Source organism: Vigna angularis, chromosome 3 (genome assembly GCF_016808095.1).
Source record: "Vigna angularis cultivar LongXiaoDou No.4 chromosome 3, ASM1680809v1, whole genome shotgun sequence".
In the NCBI taxonomy this organism is placed as follows: Eukaryota; Viridiplantae; Streptophyta; class Magnoliopsida; order Fabales; family Fabaceae; genus Vigna; species Vigna angularis.
Window position 1 is genome coordinate 34,631,501 of NC_068972.1, and position 24,551 is coordinate 34,656,051.

The 24,551-nt window shown below is 29.7% G+C and overlaps 1 protein-coding gene and 1 pseudogene across 2 annotated transcripts; one reads left to right on the plus strand and one right to left on the minus strand.

The window, feature by feature from the left end:
• Positions 1-16,201: 16,201 nt before the first annotated feature.
• LOC108324481 (protein TRANSPARENT TESTA GLABRA 1-like) lies at positions 16,202-17,113 on the minus strand (annotated as a pseudogene).
• A 1,749-nt stretch (positions 17,114-18,862) lies between these two features.
• Positions 18,863-22,024, plus strand: LOC108326543 (glycosyltransferase BC10). Of its 2 annotated transcripts, none has more exons than XM_017560105.2 (2): positions 18,863-19,974; positions 21,727-22,024. In XM_017560105.2, the coding sequence occupies exon 1, from the start codon at positions 18,991-18,993 to the stop codon at positions 19,966-19,968; it is 978 nt and encodes a 325-aa protein (XP_017415594.1). In that variant the 5' UTR covers positions 18,863-18,990; the 3' UTR covers positions 19,969-19,974; positions 21,727-22,024. The 2 variants fall into 2 exon arrangements, with proteins under 2 accessions (XP_017415594.1, XP_017415593.1); XM_017560104.2 differs by having other exon boundaries at positions 18,864-19,977.
• The last annotated feature ends 2,527 nt before the right edge of the window (positions 22,025-24,551 follow it).

Here is a 24,551-nt window from a genome sequence, read left to right on the forward strand (position 1 = left end):
ATTGCAATTTGAATATTCATTCTTCTATTAAATTGTATATATACTTGGTTACAATCTCTGCTTTATGTTTGAATATTTCTTTTCATAATTATCAGTAAAAAAGGAAATAAAAAGATACAATTAATTGAGTTATTTTATGAATAAATTAGTTGAAGAAAGCTTGAATAAAATGTATTTAAACTTTTATAGGTCTTGGTAAATATTCAAGAATTAACAAATTATGATTTATGATAGTGGTAAAATTTGTAATTTTTTTTCATATATGGAAACTCATAATGTTCTAATTTTGAATTAATAATGATGTAAGATTTCTCCTTACTATTTCCAACAAAAAGATTATATATATATATATATATATATATATATATATATATATATATATATATATATATATATATATATATATATATATATAATTTGCTAATTTATATAACCTTTTTAAAAGTGTATCAAATTTTAGTTGATAAAAAAAATTCTTATTCATAAAAAAAGACATATTTTAAACAAAGGAGTATTTTAATAATTTTTATTTTTAATTTAAAATAATTTTTTTTTATTAAAATACCCTTAATTTTAAAACTTAAAATTCATAATATATAAAATTATTTTTGTCAATTATAATTTAGTACAACACTTTAAGGTTACATAAGCAAATTCTTGTATATATTCTATCAAATAAATTAAGCATTATAAACTATAGATTATCTTAAAATTAAATCTTATTGTAATTAGGTAAGTTATTTTTACGATTAAAAAAATAAATATTATGTAAATATTGATCACAGTTTATAAGAAGAACTCACTAATATAAACTTATAGGCAAAACTGAAAATATTGTTTACCTTGAAAAAAAAAATTAAAGTAATTTTTAAAGTCTCAAAATTAACCATTATACTCCTATCTCACTAATACTATATTTAAGACTCAGTTAATTTTTAATCTTATTATCACATGAGCATGAAAACCTTTGAATTAAAGAATTGATACGTGAAGTAACTAAATATAGATACAATATTAATAATAATAAATATATCTAAAATAACTAAAAATAATTAATAGTGATAAGAAAAAAACTCCTTTGTATCACAACCATTTACTATAGATGCACCATTTATTCTTCATCACTCACATAAAAAAAGTGATCATCACAAAAAAAACAACAAGATAAGTTAATGTGCAAAAAAGTTTTCATAAAACAAACATAGAGATATTATCATACATTAATCATCCATAGAAACAATCATATCACATATGTATACTCATATTAGACTCAATTATCCGGATAAAACATTGATGTAAAATCTTGAGGGGTCTTGCACTTGTGGTGACCTATAGTACTATGTAGAGTCATTGTCAATGGGTTTCACCCTAATACAGACAAGGTTGGTCCATTAATATCTTTGGTCAAAGTAAAGCTCCTAGATAGACCCTATTGCACCTCTTACCACATACTTCGTTCTACTCTACCTAAACTTGAATGATTGTTAGAGCAACAAGATAACCTCGAATATCTGAGCTCTCACATCAATGCATACACTAATGGAACACCACCATAGAATCTCCCCACGAGATCCATGGAATTATGCATCATTAAAGTATCATACATCATTATTCACATGCATATTTATCCATAAATCTATTTTTCATAAAACAAACATAGAGATATTATCATACATCACACATTCATAAAAACAATCATATCACATATGAAGACTCGTGCTAGACTCAATTATCCGTTTATAACATTGATGTAAAATCTCGAGGGGTCTTGCATTTGTGGTGACCTATAGTACTCTATAGAGTCATTGCCAATGGGTTTCACTCTGACATAGACAAGGTTAGTCCATTAACATCTTTGGCCAAAGTAAAGCCCCTAGATTAGGCCCTACTGCACCTCTCACCACGTACTTCATTCTACTATACTTGAGCTTGAATGATTGTTAGAGCAATAGGATAACCTCCAACATCTGAGCTTCCACATTAATGCATACACTAATGGAACACTACCATAGAATCTCCCCACGAGATCTATGAAATTACGCATCATTACAATATCATACATGATTATTCGCATGCATATTTATCCATAAATCTATCAATCATTCTCGAATTAACTTTATAAACCAATTATCATTTTAACATCACATAGTCCTACATTAAACATACAAAAAAAGTACATGTAAATAGAGTTAGACTCTATTAATTTCGCTCAGCGAGAATATCTACTTGCTCAACGAGTAATGCTTGAAAGTACACTCATCCAACAACCATATAACTCGTCCATCGAGATTATCACTACAATTCATCCAATGAGTTTGCATAATTTTGTAGAACTTACAGATTTTTGTCATTCCAACCCTGCACGTTCAATCCAACAACTAACACAAATGTCAAAACATACCAAATTCAAATTACACAATCTTCAGTAACTCAAATAATCTCATTTGCAATACCAATTAGACAACATTCTCAAATTTCATCATACAATCAATTCATGCAATTTAAGAACCTAACCACATTTCAATAAATCACACTTATCACACAAATCAATCATTCACTCAATTCACCATACAATCATAAAATTAGAAATTTCAAGGTATTAATAACTTAATATAGTGAAATTAGCTTCACTTACATGATCAACAACCCATAAGACACTAATCAGTGAAATTCCTCCCAACTAGAAGATACTTTATGTGAACAAAGACATTGATTAGTACAAATTGAAGAGTTCGCTGCAAGGATCAATCCTACAGTCTCGATTTTTCAATCAGACAAGCAAAGAAAAAAAAATTTAGAAAAAAAATCAAAAAACTCTAAAAAAGTGATTCTTATAAATAATGTATTTTAAAATAATAAAATTCGTTCATAATCAAACTATTTATATTTTAATATTAAAACCATCAAGATTATTTTTAAACCACTTCTAAAATGTCATTGAGGTTTTTAATGACATGAAAATTATCATTTAACTAATTTATCTTTATATTTTCCATAGGTGTCTCTTGATTATAAAATGTGTTTTTTTCACGTTGGATTTTTATGGTATAATTATTTACATATTCCAATTTTAGAACAATAAAAAATTATAATAAACTTAATTACATTAATTTTATTTGAGTTGTGTTAATAATTAAAATAACTAAATATGTGTTTTATATTTAGTAATCGTAATGATGAGTTTATTAAAAAACAAGATTAATATAAAAACAACCTTAAAGAGATACTTTTGTTGTTTACTTTTTACAAATATTTAATGAGTTTTTCAACGTTAATTATACATTAACGTGTTAATTTTTTCCTTAATAAACTTACATGAAAATTACAATTACTTTTACTTAACTATATTAACAATTAATAAAATTTATACGAAATTAGCGAAATTAAAATTAGTATAATATATATATCATATTTAAAAATGTATCAATACTTACATTATTCATCCTACATAGTACATTAAAGAATAACTTAGCATTACTTATAAAATAAAAATTAATAGTGTAAAAATAAATAATGATGGTTTATAAAAAAAATTAGGTTAAAAATGACAGGCTTTTTTTCATGAATAGAATTCTAATGGATCAAACACTTATGTACAACGAAACAAAACTCAATTGTGATTTATTTACATTACACAAAAGAAAAATAGTTTTTAATAAAATCATACATGTATTACTCAAATCATCTATATATTACATTGATTATATTTCGACTAACTTAAGCCTCATTATTAGCGAATCAACATTTAAATACTTACCAAAAAAACTGTTCGTATTTAATACCTATGTGCATTACTTTAAAAGTTAATACATATGAAAAGAATTCATGTTAAAAAGTATCAGTATTTTAAAATAGTTAACTATAAGTTTTATTAATCAATTATAATTATTTCATTAATTTTACTATTTAAGATTTTTTTTTCACACATTTTACTATCTAGTTTTTAATTTATTTTCTTATAATTTATTAGCATACTAAATATGTATCTTTCAATTGATATTTGCAGTGTATTCTTTAAAAGAAAATTGTTTTTAAGATATTAATACATTGTCACTACATTTATTTCAATTTAAGGGGTTGAGAATCAGTCTCCTTACTCCACTATTTTGTCCTTCTACATCTTGATTACCAAATAATTTGTAATTGTTCTTGAGTTGTTCTTTAAAAGAAAATTGTTTTTAAGATATTAATACATTGTCACTACATTTATTTCAATTTAAGGGGTTGAGAATCAGTCTTCTTACTCCACTATTTTGTCCTTCTACATCTTGATTACCAAATAATTTGTAATTGCTCTCGAGTTGTTCAGTCTGTCCGAAAAGCGTGTTTTATCTCAATGTCAAACTTATATTTATAAACTTGGTAATGATCTTCTAATAAAATCAGACCTATTAATTACAAATTAATAGTTGTTATTATTCTCACCAATCATTAATCAATGACTTTTATTATTCCAATTAGTTATCTTAATTATGGTTCAACAGCCGATCGACTATTAGGTTATTGGCGTTAGTCAATCCATAGACCGAACAGGTGGTCTACAACACTTAACTTGTCTATAAAATATATAAAACGCAAAATGATATGACAATAAAATGTTAAAAAGATAAAGTGTTAAAATTCATAAAACAAATATAATAAAATAATAAAATAAGACTAATTGTTATTTTAATCTTTTATACGGATTGAAAGTTCTATATTAACTAGAAATAACATTAATTTAAAATATATAAATGGATATAAATTTTATTTTACAAATAAATTGTATTGACCCGAGTTAGGTTTAAAGTATCAAGTTAATACCATATTCTATGTATTTATTTTTTTTATAAAAGTTCATTCTTATCTTTTAAAAAAACATTAAATAGATTAAAAATAACATTTACCCATATAATAAAATACATAAAAAAAATAAGTAATGAACTTTTTTTTTTTAATTTCTTTGATTTTTACCTTCTTCTTCTGAGTACCAATCAATTCCATTCCATATGAGTCCCACCATGAAGTACTCACCACCAACCTCTTGTGATTGAAAGAAAAGCACTTGTTTTTGTGGTTCCCACTCTCTTTTTTTGCATCTCACTTCTCTATTCAAACAAACCAAAAATAGACCAAAACAATAGAACACAACCTCACCCTTCTATAAAGAACTCACCCTAATTTATGTCTCTTATACTCTCACTTTTTCTCCTTTCCTTTCTCGTTATTTTATTCATATATGTATACTTATCTGCTTACCCTAGAATAAGGGTGGTCCTCTTCTCCTTTATGCATCATAACACTCATACCTTTCTAAATCAACACTCCTACCCTTTCAATTATTGTCAACGTTTTTACTTTTTACATTTAGTTTCTTATGTTTTCAAAAGTTTTACATTCTGAAAAGAACAAGAAGAAAGAGTCTACCTTTAATTTTTATCATTATCGATTAATTTGCAACCGTAATGTTTCGTGCGATAGGGGTAGAACAGATTTTTAATTTAGTAAAGGAAATAAACTTTTTAATAAAAGAATATAAAAAATGAGTTATTTTCTTTTCTTTAAAGTTAAATTAACGTACATAAAAGTTTAAAATAAAAAATTTAGAAAAACTATATTAATAAAAACTTCTGTGTGTATAGTTAATCTTACATCTAGGATTAAATACCTTGTTTTTTTAGGTGACATTATTACTCAAAGAGTCTTCTATGTGTGCGTTGTCACGTAGAGTACTAGGAGTACAATTGAGTTCCTCCTCTTCAATCTCTATATTTCTTAGACTATAAAGTTTAATCACATTGTTTAAATATTTGAAAGTAGGTGTTGAATAATGAATTTTGCACGATGAGTTTTGAAAATAAATTTGAGAATGTTAAACTATTGATATTTGCCATGTATTTAATGAATTAGAATTTGCATGAGAAATTAATAGTATTATTGTGTTAGATGCTTAAAATTTTAGTTGAGATAGGTTAGAGAATTGTATTTGAGTTGGAGATTGTATTAATTTCAATACAAGAAAATATTTAAATAATGAACAATTTTGATGACAAAACAAAATAAATAATCATCAATTTAGATAAATTTATAAATTAAAAAGTATTGATAAATAAAATACTTTCTAAATTGGTCATTATAGTGAATTAGTCTCTAAAATTAACTAATAAAGTTTTGACTACCAATGAAATTGGTCTCTAAATAGGTATATTACAATAACTAATTTAGAAACCAATTTTTTTATAGTCAAAACTTTATAGTCAATATTAATGATGAATTTATTATAATAACTTCAAACCAATTTAAAAATTATTTTAATTATCAATAATTCTTAATTTATAAATTGATATCTAATTTGATTATTATAAGGGTTAAATATGTTTTTAGTCCCTAAACTATCAATTGAATTTGTTTTTAGTTCCTCTTTCAAAGTAAACTACAGTTTAGTCCTTTTCCTTAATAAAACCTTAATTTTTAGTCCTCCAAAACTAAAAGCGTTAAAAAAAGCTCAGGTGGCTAACATCTGGCCATGTGTGTTCACAACTTTCCTTCCTAACTGTTGCCACGTGTGATAACACCTTGGGATCCACCCTCAACATCATGACCCGTCCCACCTCCATCTACCTCCTCGACTTCTCCTGCTACCGTCCCCCAAATCACGTCACTGTCCACTCCAAAAAGTTCATCCACCACTCCACTTTTACCGGCGACTTCCTCCCATCCTTCCTCGATTTCCAATGCAAGATTCTCCTCCGCTCTAGCCTCGGCGAGGAAACCTACCGTCAGGGAAGAGGCCGAGTAGGTCATATTCGGCGCCCTCGACAACCTCTTTACCAACACTCGTGTCAAACCCAAGGACATCAGAATCCTCATCGTCAACCTCACACTCTCCCTTTTCACCATGATCGTCAACAAGTACAAGCTCTGTGGTAATGTCAAAGCTTCAACCTTGGCGGCATGGACTGCAGCACCGGCATCATCGCCATCGATATCGCTAAAGGCATGTTTCAGGTTCTGTCTTCGTCATCAGCACCAAGAACATCACTCAGAATTGGTACTTTGGGAACAAGAAGGCCATGTTGATACCCAATTGCCTCTTCCGCGTCGGTGGGGCCGTCATTCTCCTCTCCAACAAAAGCTTTGATAAAAGGCGAGCCAAATACAAGCTTTAGCACGTGGTGAGGACTCACAAAGGGGCGGATGACAAGGCCTTTCGGTGCGTGTACCAGAAACAAGACAATGCCGAAAAAACCGAGAATATAAGCATAATATGCTCTCGGTTTTGATATGTAAAACGAGAAATTTACCCATTTCCAGTGAAGTCAAACCGGAAAGAACTGATGCCTGCATTCTCTAGAACAACTGCAAGATTTGTCATGATAAAGTTTTCCTAGAGATAGAAAAAAATAACTAAACAATGACAGAAACTGAATCAAGGCTTTCTTATTATGGAATCAGATGTCATATTAATTTCTAATATCATTTGCATCATAATAGAAAAAAATTGTGAGTTCATAATTTACAAATCAGGAAAAGTAACCTTCGAAGCTCGACCCCCATGGCATAGGAGAACAATCTCTTCGGTTTCAGATTCATGTAAGATGCCCACTAGATAGAGTGATTGTGAATATTTCCATTCCATTGCATGTTATTTCTTTTGGTATGTGAAGGCTAATACTTGGCTTAAAATTAGCTCAAATAACGGACCTTTATCAGATTTTTCCTAGCTAGTGATGATTTGTTGCCCTTTTAATTTCTACTAATGAATTGATAATCTTAGAGAGCTGGTGTAAATCTAGAAAGAATTTTCTCTAAATAGTAACCTACCTTGGTTGATCTCATCAACAACTCTAAATGGGCAGGAGGTTGAGTTTCACGGTGGCGGAGATGAAGGACTTCAAGATCCGGCTCCAGGAGACGGCCATGGGAAGGAAGGGGCGGCTCGTGATCATGGCAAAGGTGTTCAAGGTGGCGTCGGAGTGGCTGTGGTGGAGTCACAGGAAGAGAGAGGGAGAGGAGTTGGGAAAGATTGACTAGTGTCAGAAAAGAAAAATGACGTGGCACAACACACCTCAGTTGATTTTTAACGCTGTTGGTTTTGGAGGATGAAAAATCATGGTTTCATTAAGGAAAATGACCAAAATGTAGCTTAGTTTAAAAGAGTGACTAAAAACAAATTCGCTTGATAGTCTAGAGACTAAAAACATATTTAACTCTTATTATAATAATAATTTATTTTTTGTTATGTGTTTTTCAATTCAAATAAGAGTGTCATTGTGGACCCATAGAATGACATAAAATAAACAATTTTTTTAATTTACAAAAAATATGTTTTCTCTTTTACTATCTTAGGTTTAGGCTTTTCATTTTTTTTTTTTCAATACCATTCACATTGTAGTATTTATGGAGTCCAATATGGAAGTTTAAACATCTTAGTATTAATTTGTAAGGCCTCGTTAAATGCACCCAAAACCCCTCCTGTCAGACTCATTAAAAACGCACCCAAAACCATCTGCGCGGACCAAGGTGTCAATCAACGAAGATTCAAAAATCAGATAGTGGAATGCAGGTGTCAGCAGACGAGCGACGTTCGTTTTAAACAAAACTGATTTCTCTGAAAATCGCGTCACACTCTCTGCATGCACTCATCTTCTCCAAAAATCCTGATCTTTCGAATTCTCCTTCTTCTCTCTAAAGGTTCTTCCTTCTCTCTACAGAAACTCACCAATTCTCTACTCCAATCTCCGTTCAGGCACCGTAGAAGCACTCCCGGCGTCCCAAGCTTCAATTTGAACCGAACAGATTAGAGTTCTGAAACTGGTAAGTTTCCTTGTCCTTAGCCGTTCGTTCTCTGGTACATGCAAACCAAGTACCGGTTGCATGTTGTTATCCTGTCTGAACCACTTTTGGTTTTTGGCTGTTTGGTTAGTTTAAAGAGTTGTGGAATGTAAGGGTAGAAGGAATTTCAGTCAAGCGAAGCGTATTCTGTCTTTAGGACGTTCGTTCACGCTAGAGGTAAGGGAAGCTTATCTAATTTAATTGTATGTTGTTTGCACGTTCGTTGATAATGAATGCATGTAGCTGAGTGGTTGAATGTATGCATAAAGTATGAATACTGATTTGGTTGTTGATGTGGAATATGATTTCTTAGTATGATATGGATTGTACGAAGTAAGCAAACTGATTATGATATGAATTTTATAAAGTTATGAAAGTATGTATTGAGAAACGAGTCGAATATAAAGGAAAGATGAATATGAATTACCCTATGATAGTGTACGTTCGTCATTGAACGGTCCTTGACCGTTCGGTGTTTATAGTAAATTTGTTTGAAATTGAATTCTTTCATTTGGAAAGAATTCTAGTTGAGGACGAGCGTCTTCTTGTGATAGTACTGTGCTTGAGCGTTCGGCCGAGCGTAGTTGCACCTGAGTATCCGGTGATAAACTTAAACCTTGTAAATATATGTAGTTGTATATGATAGTTATTCTTAAACACAATTTCGATAATATCTTACTTATTAATCTTTCTTTTATAAGTAGTAGTGCTTGGTCTCATACCAAGCTCTTGTAATGAGTGGTGCTCGGTCTTATACCAAGCGCTTGTACTCGTTTGTAATTGATCCATCTTGATGAAATAGCGTTCGTCCAACTTCAGTAGAATTTTCCTTTACCATGTCCGGTCATTGACTGGCATTGGATTCCTATATATGAATTAATCTAAGTATGATTCTTTAACGTCTTGACGTGTCTACATTCATTGAATCCGACCTAGAGCCTCCGTACTTGAGATATTCTTTAAATATTGGTTTGAGTTCATGAGAGTCAGTTCATTTAACTGATTCACATTGTAAGTAACGTTCGTCGTATATTGTATAGTTGTACTAGGTTTATTCCTAAATAACAGTAACTCTCTCGGTCTTATTCTATTCTAGAACGGGAGATTTCTCGGTCTCGTTCCTAGTGTTCATCCTCGTTCTGAGTGAGGACTGAACGTTCGGTATTTGATGTTTTTAAAATTTGGGATAAAGATGAAATTAAAATGATGGGTAATAAAAGATGAAGAGTATATGAGATGGATGAAATGTTGTGAAATGTGAACGAGCATTCCGGGGAGGAACGACTCATGAGTGAATATTGGAATTTGTAAAGCATGACTGTGGTAATGCTAAGCTGTCAATTCATCCTGATGTTCCGTGAGTACTCGTCGTCATGTAGAGGAGGGTAAGTCATGTGTGGGAACGACATGAGGTCCTAGTCCTTAGGGGTACTTTGGACAGATAGGATTAACCTCGGGTGGCAGCTGATGAGAGTATTCCAGTTACTACATCACCCGGGTACACGAACGTCGTAGCTACACAGATGTCATACAGTCCGGACGGTCAGTCTAGTGATAGGCTTTGTATGTTACGTACGTTGAAATTATCTTATGTGTTGGATTGTTTAACATATATGTTTATGCATGAATTAAATTACGTAAGCTTACCCTGTATTTCTTGTGTTGTCTGGTTTTGTACGTCCGTCCTTGTCATTCCAATGATCATCCGTGTGGATGTGAGCAGAAAGAGACGAGCTGCTAGAAGAGGCGCTGGAAGAAGAAAACTTGGTAGAAGTCGAAGTTAAGACCGAACAGTAGGACGTTCGGTCAGTAGAGTAGTTTTGTAATGAGGTGGTCTTTCACCTCTTTCTCATCTTAGTAGGTATGATCGATCGGTATTTGACTTTTGTAAGTCGTTCGGCCAGACTCGTACTTATATTTTGATTATTTATATTGTAACTCTCTGTAAGGTCGTTCAGCCATGCGCGTACGTTTTCTTAATGTAAAACTGAACTGAAATATTATTAAATGTAATTATTCGATTATATGGTTTATTGCTGTATTTTTTGGATGTTACATAATTGCTTACAATTATTCCATATATTAGATTTAGAATTGTTAAATTTGTTTTGGAATTGATGAGATTTGATGTAATAATTATTATGATTTAAAAGGATTATTTGACTAAACCTTAATCCTAGTTTAATGTCATATTAATCAATTTAATTAGTGATAATTGATCGTTTAATCAGAATAAATAATTGATTTTATTTTATTTAATCTCATTCTTAATTCTATGGCTTTTTTTAGTTTAGTTTTGGTTTTATTTAATTGTATTTTTAAGTATTTTTTTTAAACAAACCCTAATTTTTTAGTACATTTTTAATTGTTTGATGTAGGTGTTTGATAAATTAATAGTAAATTAGTTTTATGAAATTGATTTAGGATTGAACAAAACCTAACTATATTTTGTTTTTAATTGTTAAAATGTTTCATGTATAGTATAACTTAAACATTGTCATCTTTGAAAAGGAGGTACTCACTTGCAATATCTGTTTTAGTGGAAAATATTGCTCAAACAAGAAAACTTCGGTAAAACAATGTTTTTGTATTTTTATAACATGTTTTCTTGTTTAAAATTGTTGTAATTCTTATATATGCTATATGTTCTTAATTATTTAATTCTTATATTATTAATTTGAGTTGATGATGAATATTGTGAAATGAGATAAATAAATAATGTCTTGTGAGATGAAAGAAAATGGTATGGAATTACCGTCAGGTAATCCCATTTGCATAGTATGAATTGCAAATTTTGAAAAAATTCCGACAAGGAAAGTTGGAACGGTGGTATTCACATTTTCATATTCAATTTTAATGAATACGAATTTTTTGTCTTATCTTCTTTTTTAGCTAATAACGGTATACATTTGTATTTGTGCTCGTATCATTGCTTTTTTAATATCAAATAGTGGTATTTAAATTAAAGTATTAAATAAAATTTTATGAAACCAAAACATATATTAAACATTAATTAAAGTTGATACAATTTAAAAATATTTTTAAAAAATTACAAAATAAAAATAAATATTCAAATTTATAAATATTTTTCTCTCATCCTTTAATTTCCCAATGAAATATATTTTTATATACACTAAGAAAAATTATAATAAATTACTTGAATGAATGAAAGCACCCAAAAAATAAATATTAAACTAATAATAATTAGAATTTATTTTAAAATAATTAAATGATAATGATATTAAATTATTATATTATAATAATTGATTTTGTTTTATACAATTGTAGTTCTAAAATTGCACTTATGACAATGAGTTAAAAAATAAAAATAATTATATAAAAAATATCAAAAGATTAATCTATATGATAAAAATATTAAAAAGAAATAAAATTAATCAAATGTCTGTTTTAGAAACTATTTGATACATTATTGAACAAAATTGCATAAAGGAAAACTAATATATAATTAAGGGTACGATAAGATAAAAAATATCTTAAAATCTAAGAAAGTTAAATTGTTGAAAGATAATGAAAATTGTTTTTTAAAACAAAAATAGTTATTCAAATAAAACAAAATATAAGATTAAGAAAATTAAAAAGATAATTTTTTTTATATAACATATTAAATAAAAGGGTTTATGCAACTAAACACTTAAATTGAGAGTTAAGTATTCTAATGTGAAAAAAATAAAAAATAAAAAAATATTTAAAAGGGTAAAAATATTTAAATATGAGACAAAAAATATTTAATTTATCTATATCATTTTAACAAAACTGCACAAAAGTTCTGATAAGAGATAAAATATCTTGGACATGGGTGAGCAAAACAATTATAATAGGAAAAAAAAAGTGTACCTAAAAGAAATAAAATTATAAAACTAAAATTAAGAATAATAAAAATAATATATATATATATATATAACTTATAATAACTATGAGAATTTTAGTAATTTAAACGGGATGGAGATGAGGACAGGATGAGTATTTTGGTATGTATGTGGTAGATATGTACATACTCATTCTCATACCCAATTGAAAAAATAGAGTATTACCCATAGTCATATCGAATCAATGCGAAGATTTTCCATCTAAATAGGACGAGTTCGAACAATACACACAAGAACAAATTTATTTATCAACTCTAGTTGGGACAACTTCATGATGGATTCCCACTGTTGTATTACATTTATCATGTTGCATCTAATTTCAACAAATGGTTAACAAATGCGGAGTTGAAGAAATAGTTAATAAACATGGGTACTTATATTAATTACTTTGCAATTTGCATATATTATAAACACTATTACATGTTTAGCTAATTCTAATTATTACATTGTCACAAATTATAAAATGAAACAACCCACCTTTCAACCAAAGTTATTCATTATGAGAGTCAAATTTCAACAAGTGACTTCTTCTTAGACCAGCTACCATTGGAAAAGTGGACCCAGACAACAAATCTAGTCAAATGTGTGGACTTCATTTAGAAGGAAGCAAGATCATTATCAATTTATGCTCTTATTAAGATAATTTTCAAAAGAACCAAAACATGGTTTGTGGAACGAAAGACAAAAACTAAATGCATGTTACAAGTTAATCACCAATATCCAGAGGATATTTATGCTTTATTAAGGAAAAATGAACAATAATCAATCATGTGCCGTGTCTCGTGATATAATCGACATAATTCAGTGTTTGATGTTAAGGAGATTGTCACTCCCCAATTTGAATACACCCCAATGTCATATATCGTTAAGTTAAATGATTGGTGGTGTGATTGCGGAAAGTTTCAAGCTCTTCGCTTATCTTTCCCTCATGTAATGGTTGTTTGCTCGTGATGACATTTGTAGATCTTGACTATAGTCTTCATAATATTTTCAAGGTTTATGAGGTGCAATTTCATCCTATTCAAAATGAATATTATTGGTTTACTTATACAAATGCAAATTTAATTTCTTACACCCCACATGCAACGCAAAGAATCGAGAAGACCAACTACAAGTCATATCCACAATAAAATGGACCAATCAATTCCAAACAATCCAAATAAATGTTCCTATTGTAAAAGTATTGATCATAACAAAAGCAACTATCCAAGACTAAAATTTTATTTTGTGTAACTCCCACCACTGCGTTACATCAACTTTGTTTACTTTAGTTTTAATATATGTTATTTTTTCTTTACCAAGGATGTTATTAAATGTACTTCTTATTTTGTGAAAGTATTTTTTTCCTTCTCTTTTATTATCTTTTATTTAACAAATATTTAACTTTTATTCAATGTATTTAGTACTAAAAATATTAAAACAAAAAGAACAAGCATTAACAGAAATAAGTCATACAAATCTTTACGATTTCAACACATATCACATTATACAAATGTCGTGCTAAACTCGGACAACTTTAATTCCATATAAAGTCATGCCTACACGATTTTATTTTTGTCCAGAATTGCAATTAATTTAACTAAACTAGTGTGTGATTGCGACAACTTCACCAAATATACTAAAGTCTCCAAAAAAAAAATAGCATGACTTCTTGTCATTCTAAATAAAATTGTGATATCTTCACACGACTTCTTTATAATGAAGTCATCATCTATTTACGACTTACTCTTATTATAAATGTTTTTTAAAAATGCATCGTTTTTTTTATTACGATTTTAAATTACATTGGTAAAAAAAAATCTATAATTATGTGACTATAATATGACTTTTGAATTATAAATTCATCAAAGACAATTTAAATTAATGATCAAAATCATATAGATCGATGTATAAAGTAAAGAAAAAGTGATGAAAGTTATTGAACGTAATTTTGTGAAACTAACATAAAAAACAATCCTAACATGATGTTGGTTGCTAAATGAGAATAAATTTGTGGCTTTGATTGATGCCCTTATACCTTACTCAAGTGTGAAATTTCTTTATGCCTTTGTTGAGGTAAAAAAATGTATTTGATATATGAATGGGTTGTATAAGTTCTGCCTATTCAAACTTTTGAGATTTCATATTTGAACATTTTCCAACAATATTATTTTATGATATGTTTTGTTGTGTAAATAATAGCGTGTTCACGTGTAAATAACTAATAATAAAAGTTTAGGACAATTATAAAAGCTAACATAAAAATATTTATTATAAATATTTTTGTATTTTTTATAAGTTAAAATATGTGTTTTTTTATAAGTAGTATCTGAAATTAATGGTATGGATTAAATATGTTTTCAACGTTTTAATTTTTATACAAAATTCATCTTTCATTTGTTTAAAAGTTTGATATATTTTAGTTTCTAAAATTTAAAAATAAATGAATATAATTTTTTTAATTTAATTAAATTAAATTATTTTAATATATTAAATATGTATCATGTTAGTGTTTAAGTTAGTTGATTCCTTTTCAATTTAATGTTAACTAAAAAAACATGTTTGACACATCGAAAATATAAAATAATTAGATTAAAACTATATCTATTTATTTCAAAATTTGAAAACCAAAATATATTAAAATTAAAAAACAATAAATTTCATGTGAAAATTGAAAAACTAAAATCATAATACGCATTTATAATCTCTTAATGAACACGAAACTTGACTAATGGTCGGTATTATACCGTTAGGAGGGTCGGTATAATACCATTAGGAGGTTATAGATGTAATTATCACTTTTTATTTTAAAGCTAATTTAACTGTTCTATACAATCTTATGAAATAAATTACTTGATACTTTTTTTCGGAACTATTTGATTGTTTTATTTATTCCAGAGACACATTAAATTATATATTCCAAATTTGAAGTTTGTCGTCTTTAATTTTTTTGTCGTAAATTTAACCCACCATGTTTAATCACGTAACCTTCCTCAATCAATTATCATGATGTTTAATATTTGATAAAACACGAACACGAAAAAACAGATAAATCAAAATATTGAACATCAAACTAGCAGGTAAACCAAAATTACGTAATTAAAGTAATAAACAAACTAAACAAAAAAATTAAAAAAATGGTAATTATCTTGAAGCATATAATGAAATTATGTAAACCTTTTTATCCTTTCCATAAAAATTCATGTGATAAAATTCGACGAAACAAGTTTTATCTTGTTTTCTCATTTAGTTTACTCATGTGATAAAATTCATGAGAGTGAATTATTTTGTTATTATTAAAAAAGTTTAATATCATTGTTGGTCTCAATTTTTGTTAGTTTTATTCGAAATGATCCTAATTTTTTTAAAATGTTAAATGTAGTCCTAGTAATTTGTTTTAATTTAGTTCTTTTTGCAAACACCGTTTAAATTGTTAACGACCAAATGTCCAGCGGTACAATTAGTGAATGAAATGTAATTTATTAGCTGACCTAGACACTTTAAGTCATAGTGAGGTGGATTTATGTTTTGTTTAAAATGTATTTCTGATATTTAATGAAACTCATCAATCTCCCTCTTTCCCCTGTAAGAGTCTGAGTATCATCCCTATGTGTGGAGCTATGAGGAGCCCAAGCAATGACATTCACACTCCCACGATGCCTCTTTAATTTCGCCACAAGAGTAGTGAGGGATTTAATATCCAATATCACAACTTTATTACTATCCAACAAATTGGTAGCCATGTACCTGAGATCCTTGCTTATTCCAAGCCAAACAAAGCAAAGGGGTATCAAGATGGGGGCTTTCATAGATAATGGTGGAGTGTTCTTTGTCACACAAATCGAAGATTCGTGTACGGAGCCGCCGGCGGACACGAAGGCAAAGACTCTTGCCTCGCCCCAAGCGATGTCGTAGACCTCCTTGTCGTGGACGATGAGTTGTGTCTTGACGACGGTGCGCTTAATGTCCTAGATGGTGCAGGTGGTGTCGATGCTGGAGGTGCCGATGCGGTTGTGATCGATGTCGTTCCAGTCGAAGGAGGTGAGGGACGAATATAACTCGTTGGTCTTACTGTTGTTGAAGAGGGAGAAGGGCTCGATGGAGTTTTCACGGACGTCCCAAAGGCATAGATAGTCGCCAGAGGTGGCTAGAAGGTCGGTGGAGGAAGAGGGAGAAGGTTTGCGAGGATGGAACATTAGCTTGGTTAGAGGGTAAGGGTGATCGAAGGAGATGGAAGGGTGTGGGGAGATTGAGAGGGTTTTAGGGTGGAAGGATAGGATGTGGACGCGGTTGGTGTATTCTTCAATGAAGCTTCCAAGGGCAAGACGTTGGGGGTGGGAGGGTGAGAAAGCCATGGCGTAAATTGGGTATGGTGATTCATAGGTGACGGAGTTCTCCGATCGCATAAGAGAATCTTGGGTGGAATTGTCCATTTTGTTTGGAAGAGAATTGGACGTGGGATTAATGATATTGTTTGATGTTTTTGATGATTGAGATTTGAGGTTTGTGGTGTTTGGTTTTTGATGGTGTCGCAGGAAGGTGAATTGAAATGCTAGGTAAGAGTGGAGCATAAGAGACCGAAGAATTGGGGTTTGGTGAGTACAGGGAAGAGAGGGAGAGTGATGAGTTTCATTAAATATCATAAATACATTTTCAAAAAAACATAAATTTACTTCATTATGCCTCGTTATGCCTTAAAGTGTCCACCTCAGTCAATAAATTACATCTCATTCAATGATTGCACTGCTGGACATTTGGTCCTTAACGATTTAAACGACATTTGCAAAAATGACTAAATTGAACACAAATTACGATCTTTAGAACTACATTTTAAAAAAATTAGAACCTTTTTGAACAAAATTGACAAAAATTGGGACAAACATTAGTATTAAGTGTATTAAAAATGAACAAAACTCATCTCCTTTATTACTAGAAATCTCATTGTGAGTTTGGTTTACTAAGTATTTTTTTTAAAAAAATTTTCGGAGAATGACTTTAAAGGAAAAGCGAAGTGAGAATGAAATTATTTGAAATAAGAAAAAAATGATTAAACTTAATAAATTTGAGATGAAAGTTTATAAATATTAATGATGTAATGAATTTAATAAATTAAAAAATTGATAAATTGATCGGTTATTATTAATATTATTTATATTATTATTATTAATACTGGTATTATTATTAATATTATTATTGTAATTAATGTTATTATAATTTGTATTAATTGTTATAATTTTATTATTATTATTTTAATAATAATAATTTATATTTTATCATTTTAGTCATGTTATATTATTTTATTATAAAAATATAATAAAAACTAATTATATAAAAACAAATATATATATATATATATATATATATATATATATATATATATATATATATATATATATATATACTTTATTTTTTTATACATCTTCTCATCAGTGCAAACAAAGTCTAAAATAAACTGTCTCGTTTTATGTGTTTTATTACATTAAAAGTTGAAGCTCATTGTAAATCTGTATTTGTTATATTTCTATTGCTGAAAAAAAATATAATAATAGTAAAATAAGAAAGTTAAACATAGAAAAATTTATAATTTTATTATCTTAAAATTTTTAATTAAAAATAATATTAATATCTTATATGTAGTTTTGATTCATATATAATTATTATTGTCTTTTTATAACCCTAGATGAGAAACTCATCACTCATTACTTATTTAACGATATTAATATTGTTATAAAACATATTTTTAACAACAAAAATTACTTATGGTTTTACACAATATTTCATCCCGTTAACTATATGACCTTTTACACTTATAAATAAATACAAATAAACATGATCAACATACAATATAACAATCACATTACTTAACTAATAAAAAAGTAAATATTGAGGAACTCAATTAAGACTATACATTTTTTAAATAGTTAGCATAGTAATAAATATTAAAGTAAATATTTTACTTTAATAGTAAAATATTAAGTCTAGTTAAAGTTAAAATATTTAATAGATTTATATAAAAAATGTAAACTATAAGAACTATTGATGAATAGCAAAACACTATTGCCCACATAAATAATTTAACATTAAAGGGAGTGGTTACACAATCATATTATTGTAATAATAAAGAAATTTTCTTTAAAAATGGTTGAAAAGGGAAATGAAAATCAGAGGCTTTTGACTATGGGAAGAAAAAAGTAAAGAAGTGTTAGAAAGAAGAGAGGAGAAGTGAAGTGAAGAAGAAAGAGAAAATGAAAAACGAAAGCTTTGTTTTTTCTCAAACACTCTAACGCTCTTCTTCTCTTATCTTTCACCAATGTTGACATCTCCATTCTTGCTCTCTCTCACCCTCTTACTCTCCCTCCCTCTCCTCCTCCTCCTCTCCCCTCACCTCCTCTTCTCACCACCCGACGCCGACGACCTCGCCCTCTTCCGCCGCGCCGCCGCCCCACACACCACCTCCCACCTCTCCTCCACCCCCAAAATCGCCTTCCTCTTCCTCACCAACTCCAACCTCACCTTCTCCCCTCTCTGGGAAACCTTCTTTTCACACTCCCACACCCACCTCTTCAACATCTACATCCACGCCCACCCCCCAATCCAACCGCCCGGCGGCCCCTTCCCCCGCTCCCGCTTCATCCCTTCAAAACCCACCTCCCGTGCCTCCCCATCTCTCATCGCCGCCGCCCGCCGCCTCATCGCCGCCGCACTCCTCCACGACCCCCTCAACCTCTACTTCGCCCTCATCTCCCAGCACTGCATCCCCCTCCACTCCCTCCCCTTCACCCACAACTACCTCTTCAAAAACCCCACCTTTCTCCACCGCAGCTTCATCGAGATCCTCTCCCACGACCCCAACCTCGAAGCGCGCTACGACGCGCGTCCTCCCATGCTCCCCGAAGTCCCCTTCTCCTCCTTCCGCGTCGGCTCCCAGTTCTTCATCCTCACCCGCCGCCACGCGCGCATCGTCGTCCGTGATCGCCGCCTCTGGAACAAGTTCCGCCTCCCCTGCCTCACCCCAGAACCCTGCTACCCCGAAGAACATTACTTCCCCACTCTCCTCTCCATGGAGGATCCGAATGGCTCTACCGGGTTCACCCTCACCCGGGTCAACTGGACCGGCTCCTGGGACGGCCACCCCCATACCTACACCGCGCCGGAGATCTCGCCGGAACTTATCCACCGCCTGAGGCGCTCCAACTCCAGCTATGTTTACCTCTTCGCCAGGAAGTTTGCGCCGGAGTGCCTCCAACCGTTGATGGAAATAGCCCATGACGTCATTTTCCGGGATTGAAAACAGGTGGTAAGTTAGTGCGAACTTTCCGGTTTCTGCTTCTACTACTGCTACTGAGCACTCTGTGCCGACGTCACTCTTTCTTTTTCTAGAAAAAAAAATCGTATTTTGTAGAATAAAAGATAAAGAGTAAATAAATATTCGTCCTTATTTGGTGTCCAGAAAAACAAAAGTGAAAATGTATTATATTATACAACCTATTTTGTTGAGTTAGAACTAGATTCATGTTTTAAAGTAGAATAATCTTTTAATTAATTTAGAATATTTATACAAAAAGGGTAATAGAAATATTGGTCAGTGTTTGTTATGGTGATGTCGCTTTCGAACTTTGGGGGATTCGGTTTTCGGTGTTTTATTAATTTTATCTTTGGACATTTTTGTGAGAGGAAAAGTCAGGGGGCATCTACCTTCTAGTGGGATGAAGTGTGAAATGATAATTAGGATATTGAAATTCAGACCACTAATTTATTTGGGCCACAATGTTTGTTACAGGATTTTCTTTTGATGGGGTTAGCTGAATTTAACAGTCATGTGAAATACTATAAACTCTTATTCTTAGTACAATAATAATGACTAATATTACATGAATTGATGAAGAAAGTAATCTATATTAAACAGTTGTTTATTTGCTTTGAAGTGATGTGACCACTTATTCTCTTGTTTTTTGCTTTTGGTGTTTGTTGCTTGATATGGGTCAGGAAAAACCTTATTTTAATTTGCCAAGGGTTATGAGTTGTGATTAAAAAAGTGATTTTGTTGTGATTGAGACGTTAGATTAGTGATTGGGGTAGGTATGAGCATTTGTTTTATTGCCAAGTTAGAAGAGAAAAAGACACTTAAGAGACTCTAACATCAGCAAATATCTGATTAGGAAGATGCACTCTGATGTTCAACAACACTTGTATGTTGTGTGATTAGGTCCTTCTCTTCATAATGTAATGTTTCTTTCAGTTTGTTTGAACACTACCCAGGTTGTCTGATAGTGACATAGGTCTCAACATGATATGATGATAAGAGAACCAACCTACATAAACATTTTTCTAGTATCATACAAGTCTATTTCATCCCTAGTTATTCCTGCCTCATATGATTACTAGATCTTAGAACAGCTATGCACAAATCCGGTCAGAACAAATTAGACTAGTTTCACCAATTAAAAATTCTGAACAAAATTCAGTTATTTTACATTACCACTCATTTAATCAAGGACGACCACACAACTGCAATCACGATGCTTCTTGACCATACCCTCTTTCTTATTTTTATTTAATTACAAATATTAACTCTTAATCTAAAAAAAGTACACAAAATTCACAGAAGAAACATCATGTACATAAAGTCTTAAAGTTAATGGATCTATGTTTTCTGCAATACAATCTGTAGGAACCCTTTTATTGGTACTTTGACTTCATCTTTTACCTCTAATATTCTCTGATCCTCTGATGAGTTGAAAGAGATCTTAGCAATTCATGAGTTATCCAATGGGTAATCTTTGAAGGGTCCTACATACAGTTACAAGATATGGCCAAATCTTTGAGTACTGATCACTAGCAGCAAGTTGCAGCATCTTTTGTATAATAATACTGCCAAATGGTTGAAATTCTGTACTGAGGTCACGTGGTTGAGAATGTGAACTTCATTACATTACATCCAACCATAAGAAAACTATGGCAGTGATTGATATAATATACATGTGTGCATATATGTGGCAATGGACTTTTATTCTCACGTGAATTTGAGTTTTATATATGTTTTCAGGGCATCTTTGGGAAGAGAAAGGCTTGTGTTGATGATGTTGAATGCAAATGTGTGTACAGAAGATCTGATTTCTTTAATTGTAAATGTTGTTTGTGAACGGACTAGGGACATAGAGAGAGCCAAAATGGTCTCCAAAGGAGGCCACATGGTAGAATGTTGAGAACTGTATTGTTAAAAGTTGAAAGTTTGTAAGATTGATCTATAGATTATCTATTCTGTGCTGTGCTTGCCAAATTTTGAGTGCAACACAGAGAAAACAGTCAATAGTAATTGTTTTCTTTTTTCAGTTCTTTGGAAACGAAGTGTATAATGTTTTTACCCATCCGCGTAGAATGAAAAGAGATGAATAAAAGAAGAGATATCTGTAATTCTAGCATGTCTGTAGAAAAGATTGCCTTTATAAAATAATAAGTGGATTAAAATTCTGAACTCTTGAAAGTTAAAAATGTATGATGAATAAAAGATATATTAAAGTATATCAAGATTATTTTCTTAGTAAATTTATGCTGGTACTTTTAATTATACAAACTATAACAGAGGATTATAATAGTAATAAAAGACATAGCATATACATGTCTGAGCATATTTCAATAAAAGATTCTCAATGGTACATTGCATTGTTGGTAGTGTTGTTGTAGGTCACTCCAAATTTGTTTAGTTGAAAGGGAGTTCAAAAACCATGAAACATTGATGTTCTCATTCTGAAGCCGAATAGAATGTGTAATGAATCTAATAATAGGTTCATTTTAGCATAAGTATGACATCTTATGAAACATTTTATCAAAGAAAATGTAGAAAACCTTTGTGCTGATTGAAGAAAATCTAATCTTATATCCTAACATGATTCAGAAAAACTATGAAGAAAACCAAAATGATTACGAAAAAATTAAGAACAACTCAAAGGGACTTTAAAAATGGACTGACAAGAGAGATAACATTTCAAAGGGACTTATTCCTTAATTTGTTAGTCCTTATCAAATTCCCAGAAAATAGATCTTGTTGTATATCTAATTTCTTTATCTATTTTTCTTTCCAATTTTCGCAATATCTTTCATGTGTCTTAATGAAGAAAATATATTTTTAACATTTCTCATATAATAAATATATAGTAGAATTAAGTGATAACTTCACATTTGAAACGCAATATTTCTATTAAAGAGAGAGAATCGAACAATTGAAAGGCAGATAAATTCCACTAGTAAAAGTTAATTGGAATGAAGTCCTTAGACATGGAACTCAAAAGAATAAACATGAGAATTTTGCCATCATTTATTTTAGTCAATAATTTTTTTGAAATAACTTTACTAAATATATTGAAAAGGATATACGATTATTTCAGAAATATGTTAAAAATGATAGGTAAAGTTTGATAAATAATAAAACTCTATATGAATTATAAAATTAAAAGGAAAAAAAAGTCGATAAATTATAAAATTATATAAGTCTATATGAATTATAAATTATATGTTTTCATTCCTTTTTAATATATTTAGTTTGTAAGCTTTTACAAATTAAATAATCCGTTTTCATTTTTATCCCCACCCAATAATGGGTATAGTCATATTTATGTTCGTATCCATTTCTTACTTTTTATTATTAATTAAATAATTTTTATAAAAATTCATAACAAATGAAAGGTGATATTATCAAATAGTTAGTATAAAAAAATGTATTCTTATTTTTTTAATATCCAATATTTAGAAAAAATATAATTATATACATTTTAAATTAGAATATTATGTGAACCAAAATATTTATTAAATTTGTAAATATTAATGAAACAAAGTTGATAAAATTAAAAAATATTTTTAAAAGATTATAAAAAACAATTACCAAAGTTTAAAAATATTTTAAATATTGTTTACTTTCTTTCACTGTTTCGGTTGAATTGGTTCGATGATCAATCGTTCAAGACATTCTGACGCTCAAGTCAGATATGTTTCATAAAGAGGTCTATATTTTATTATAATAAATTAAGATAAATAAGATAGAAAAGAATAGAAAAAAATGTCTTTACTGAAATCTTTTTCTTTTTTTACATATTAATAAAGATTATAATATACCATTTGAACGAAACCGCATAAAGAACAAAAGTTAAACTCGTTGAAATTTAACATACATATTTCATTTTTCAAAATTTTAATTTATGTTAGATAATAATAAACAAGTTTCGTGACAATAATATTAAGTTATTATATTATAATAAATAAAATGTTTATACAATTACAGTAATAAAATTATATTTATGATAACAAGTTATAAAAATTAATTATATAAAAAAACATTAAGATAATACTCTATGTGATAAACATAAACAACAAATAAAAATATTAAAAAAAATTAAAATATCAAATATGTGTCTTAGAAATAATTTGATACACCATTCAACAAAATGATAGAAAGGAAAATAAATGCATAATTAGAGATGAAAATTATAGTGAAGATTTAAGATAAAATTTTACATGTCAAACTAGTTCAACTGTTAAGAGATGATGATCATTGTTTTAACGATATCCAATGATAAGTTTTTTTACATGACTTAGACTTGTTAAATGAAAGGTTTATGTAATTGAATACTTGAAATTGAGAGTCAAATATTTTATATGAAAAAAACAATAAATAAAACATTGAAAATGAATGAAAATATTTAAATATGAGATATAAAAACTATTTGAGTCACCTATAATACATTATTTGAATATAAGTTTTAAAGGTACAAACATAAAAGTTAAAACATATTGGAGATATAAGTGAATTTCATAATATAAAACAAGTCAAACAATTAGGAGAGAGAGAAAAAGGGTGTAATGAGAAAGAAAAAGAAG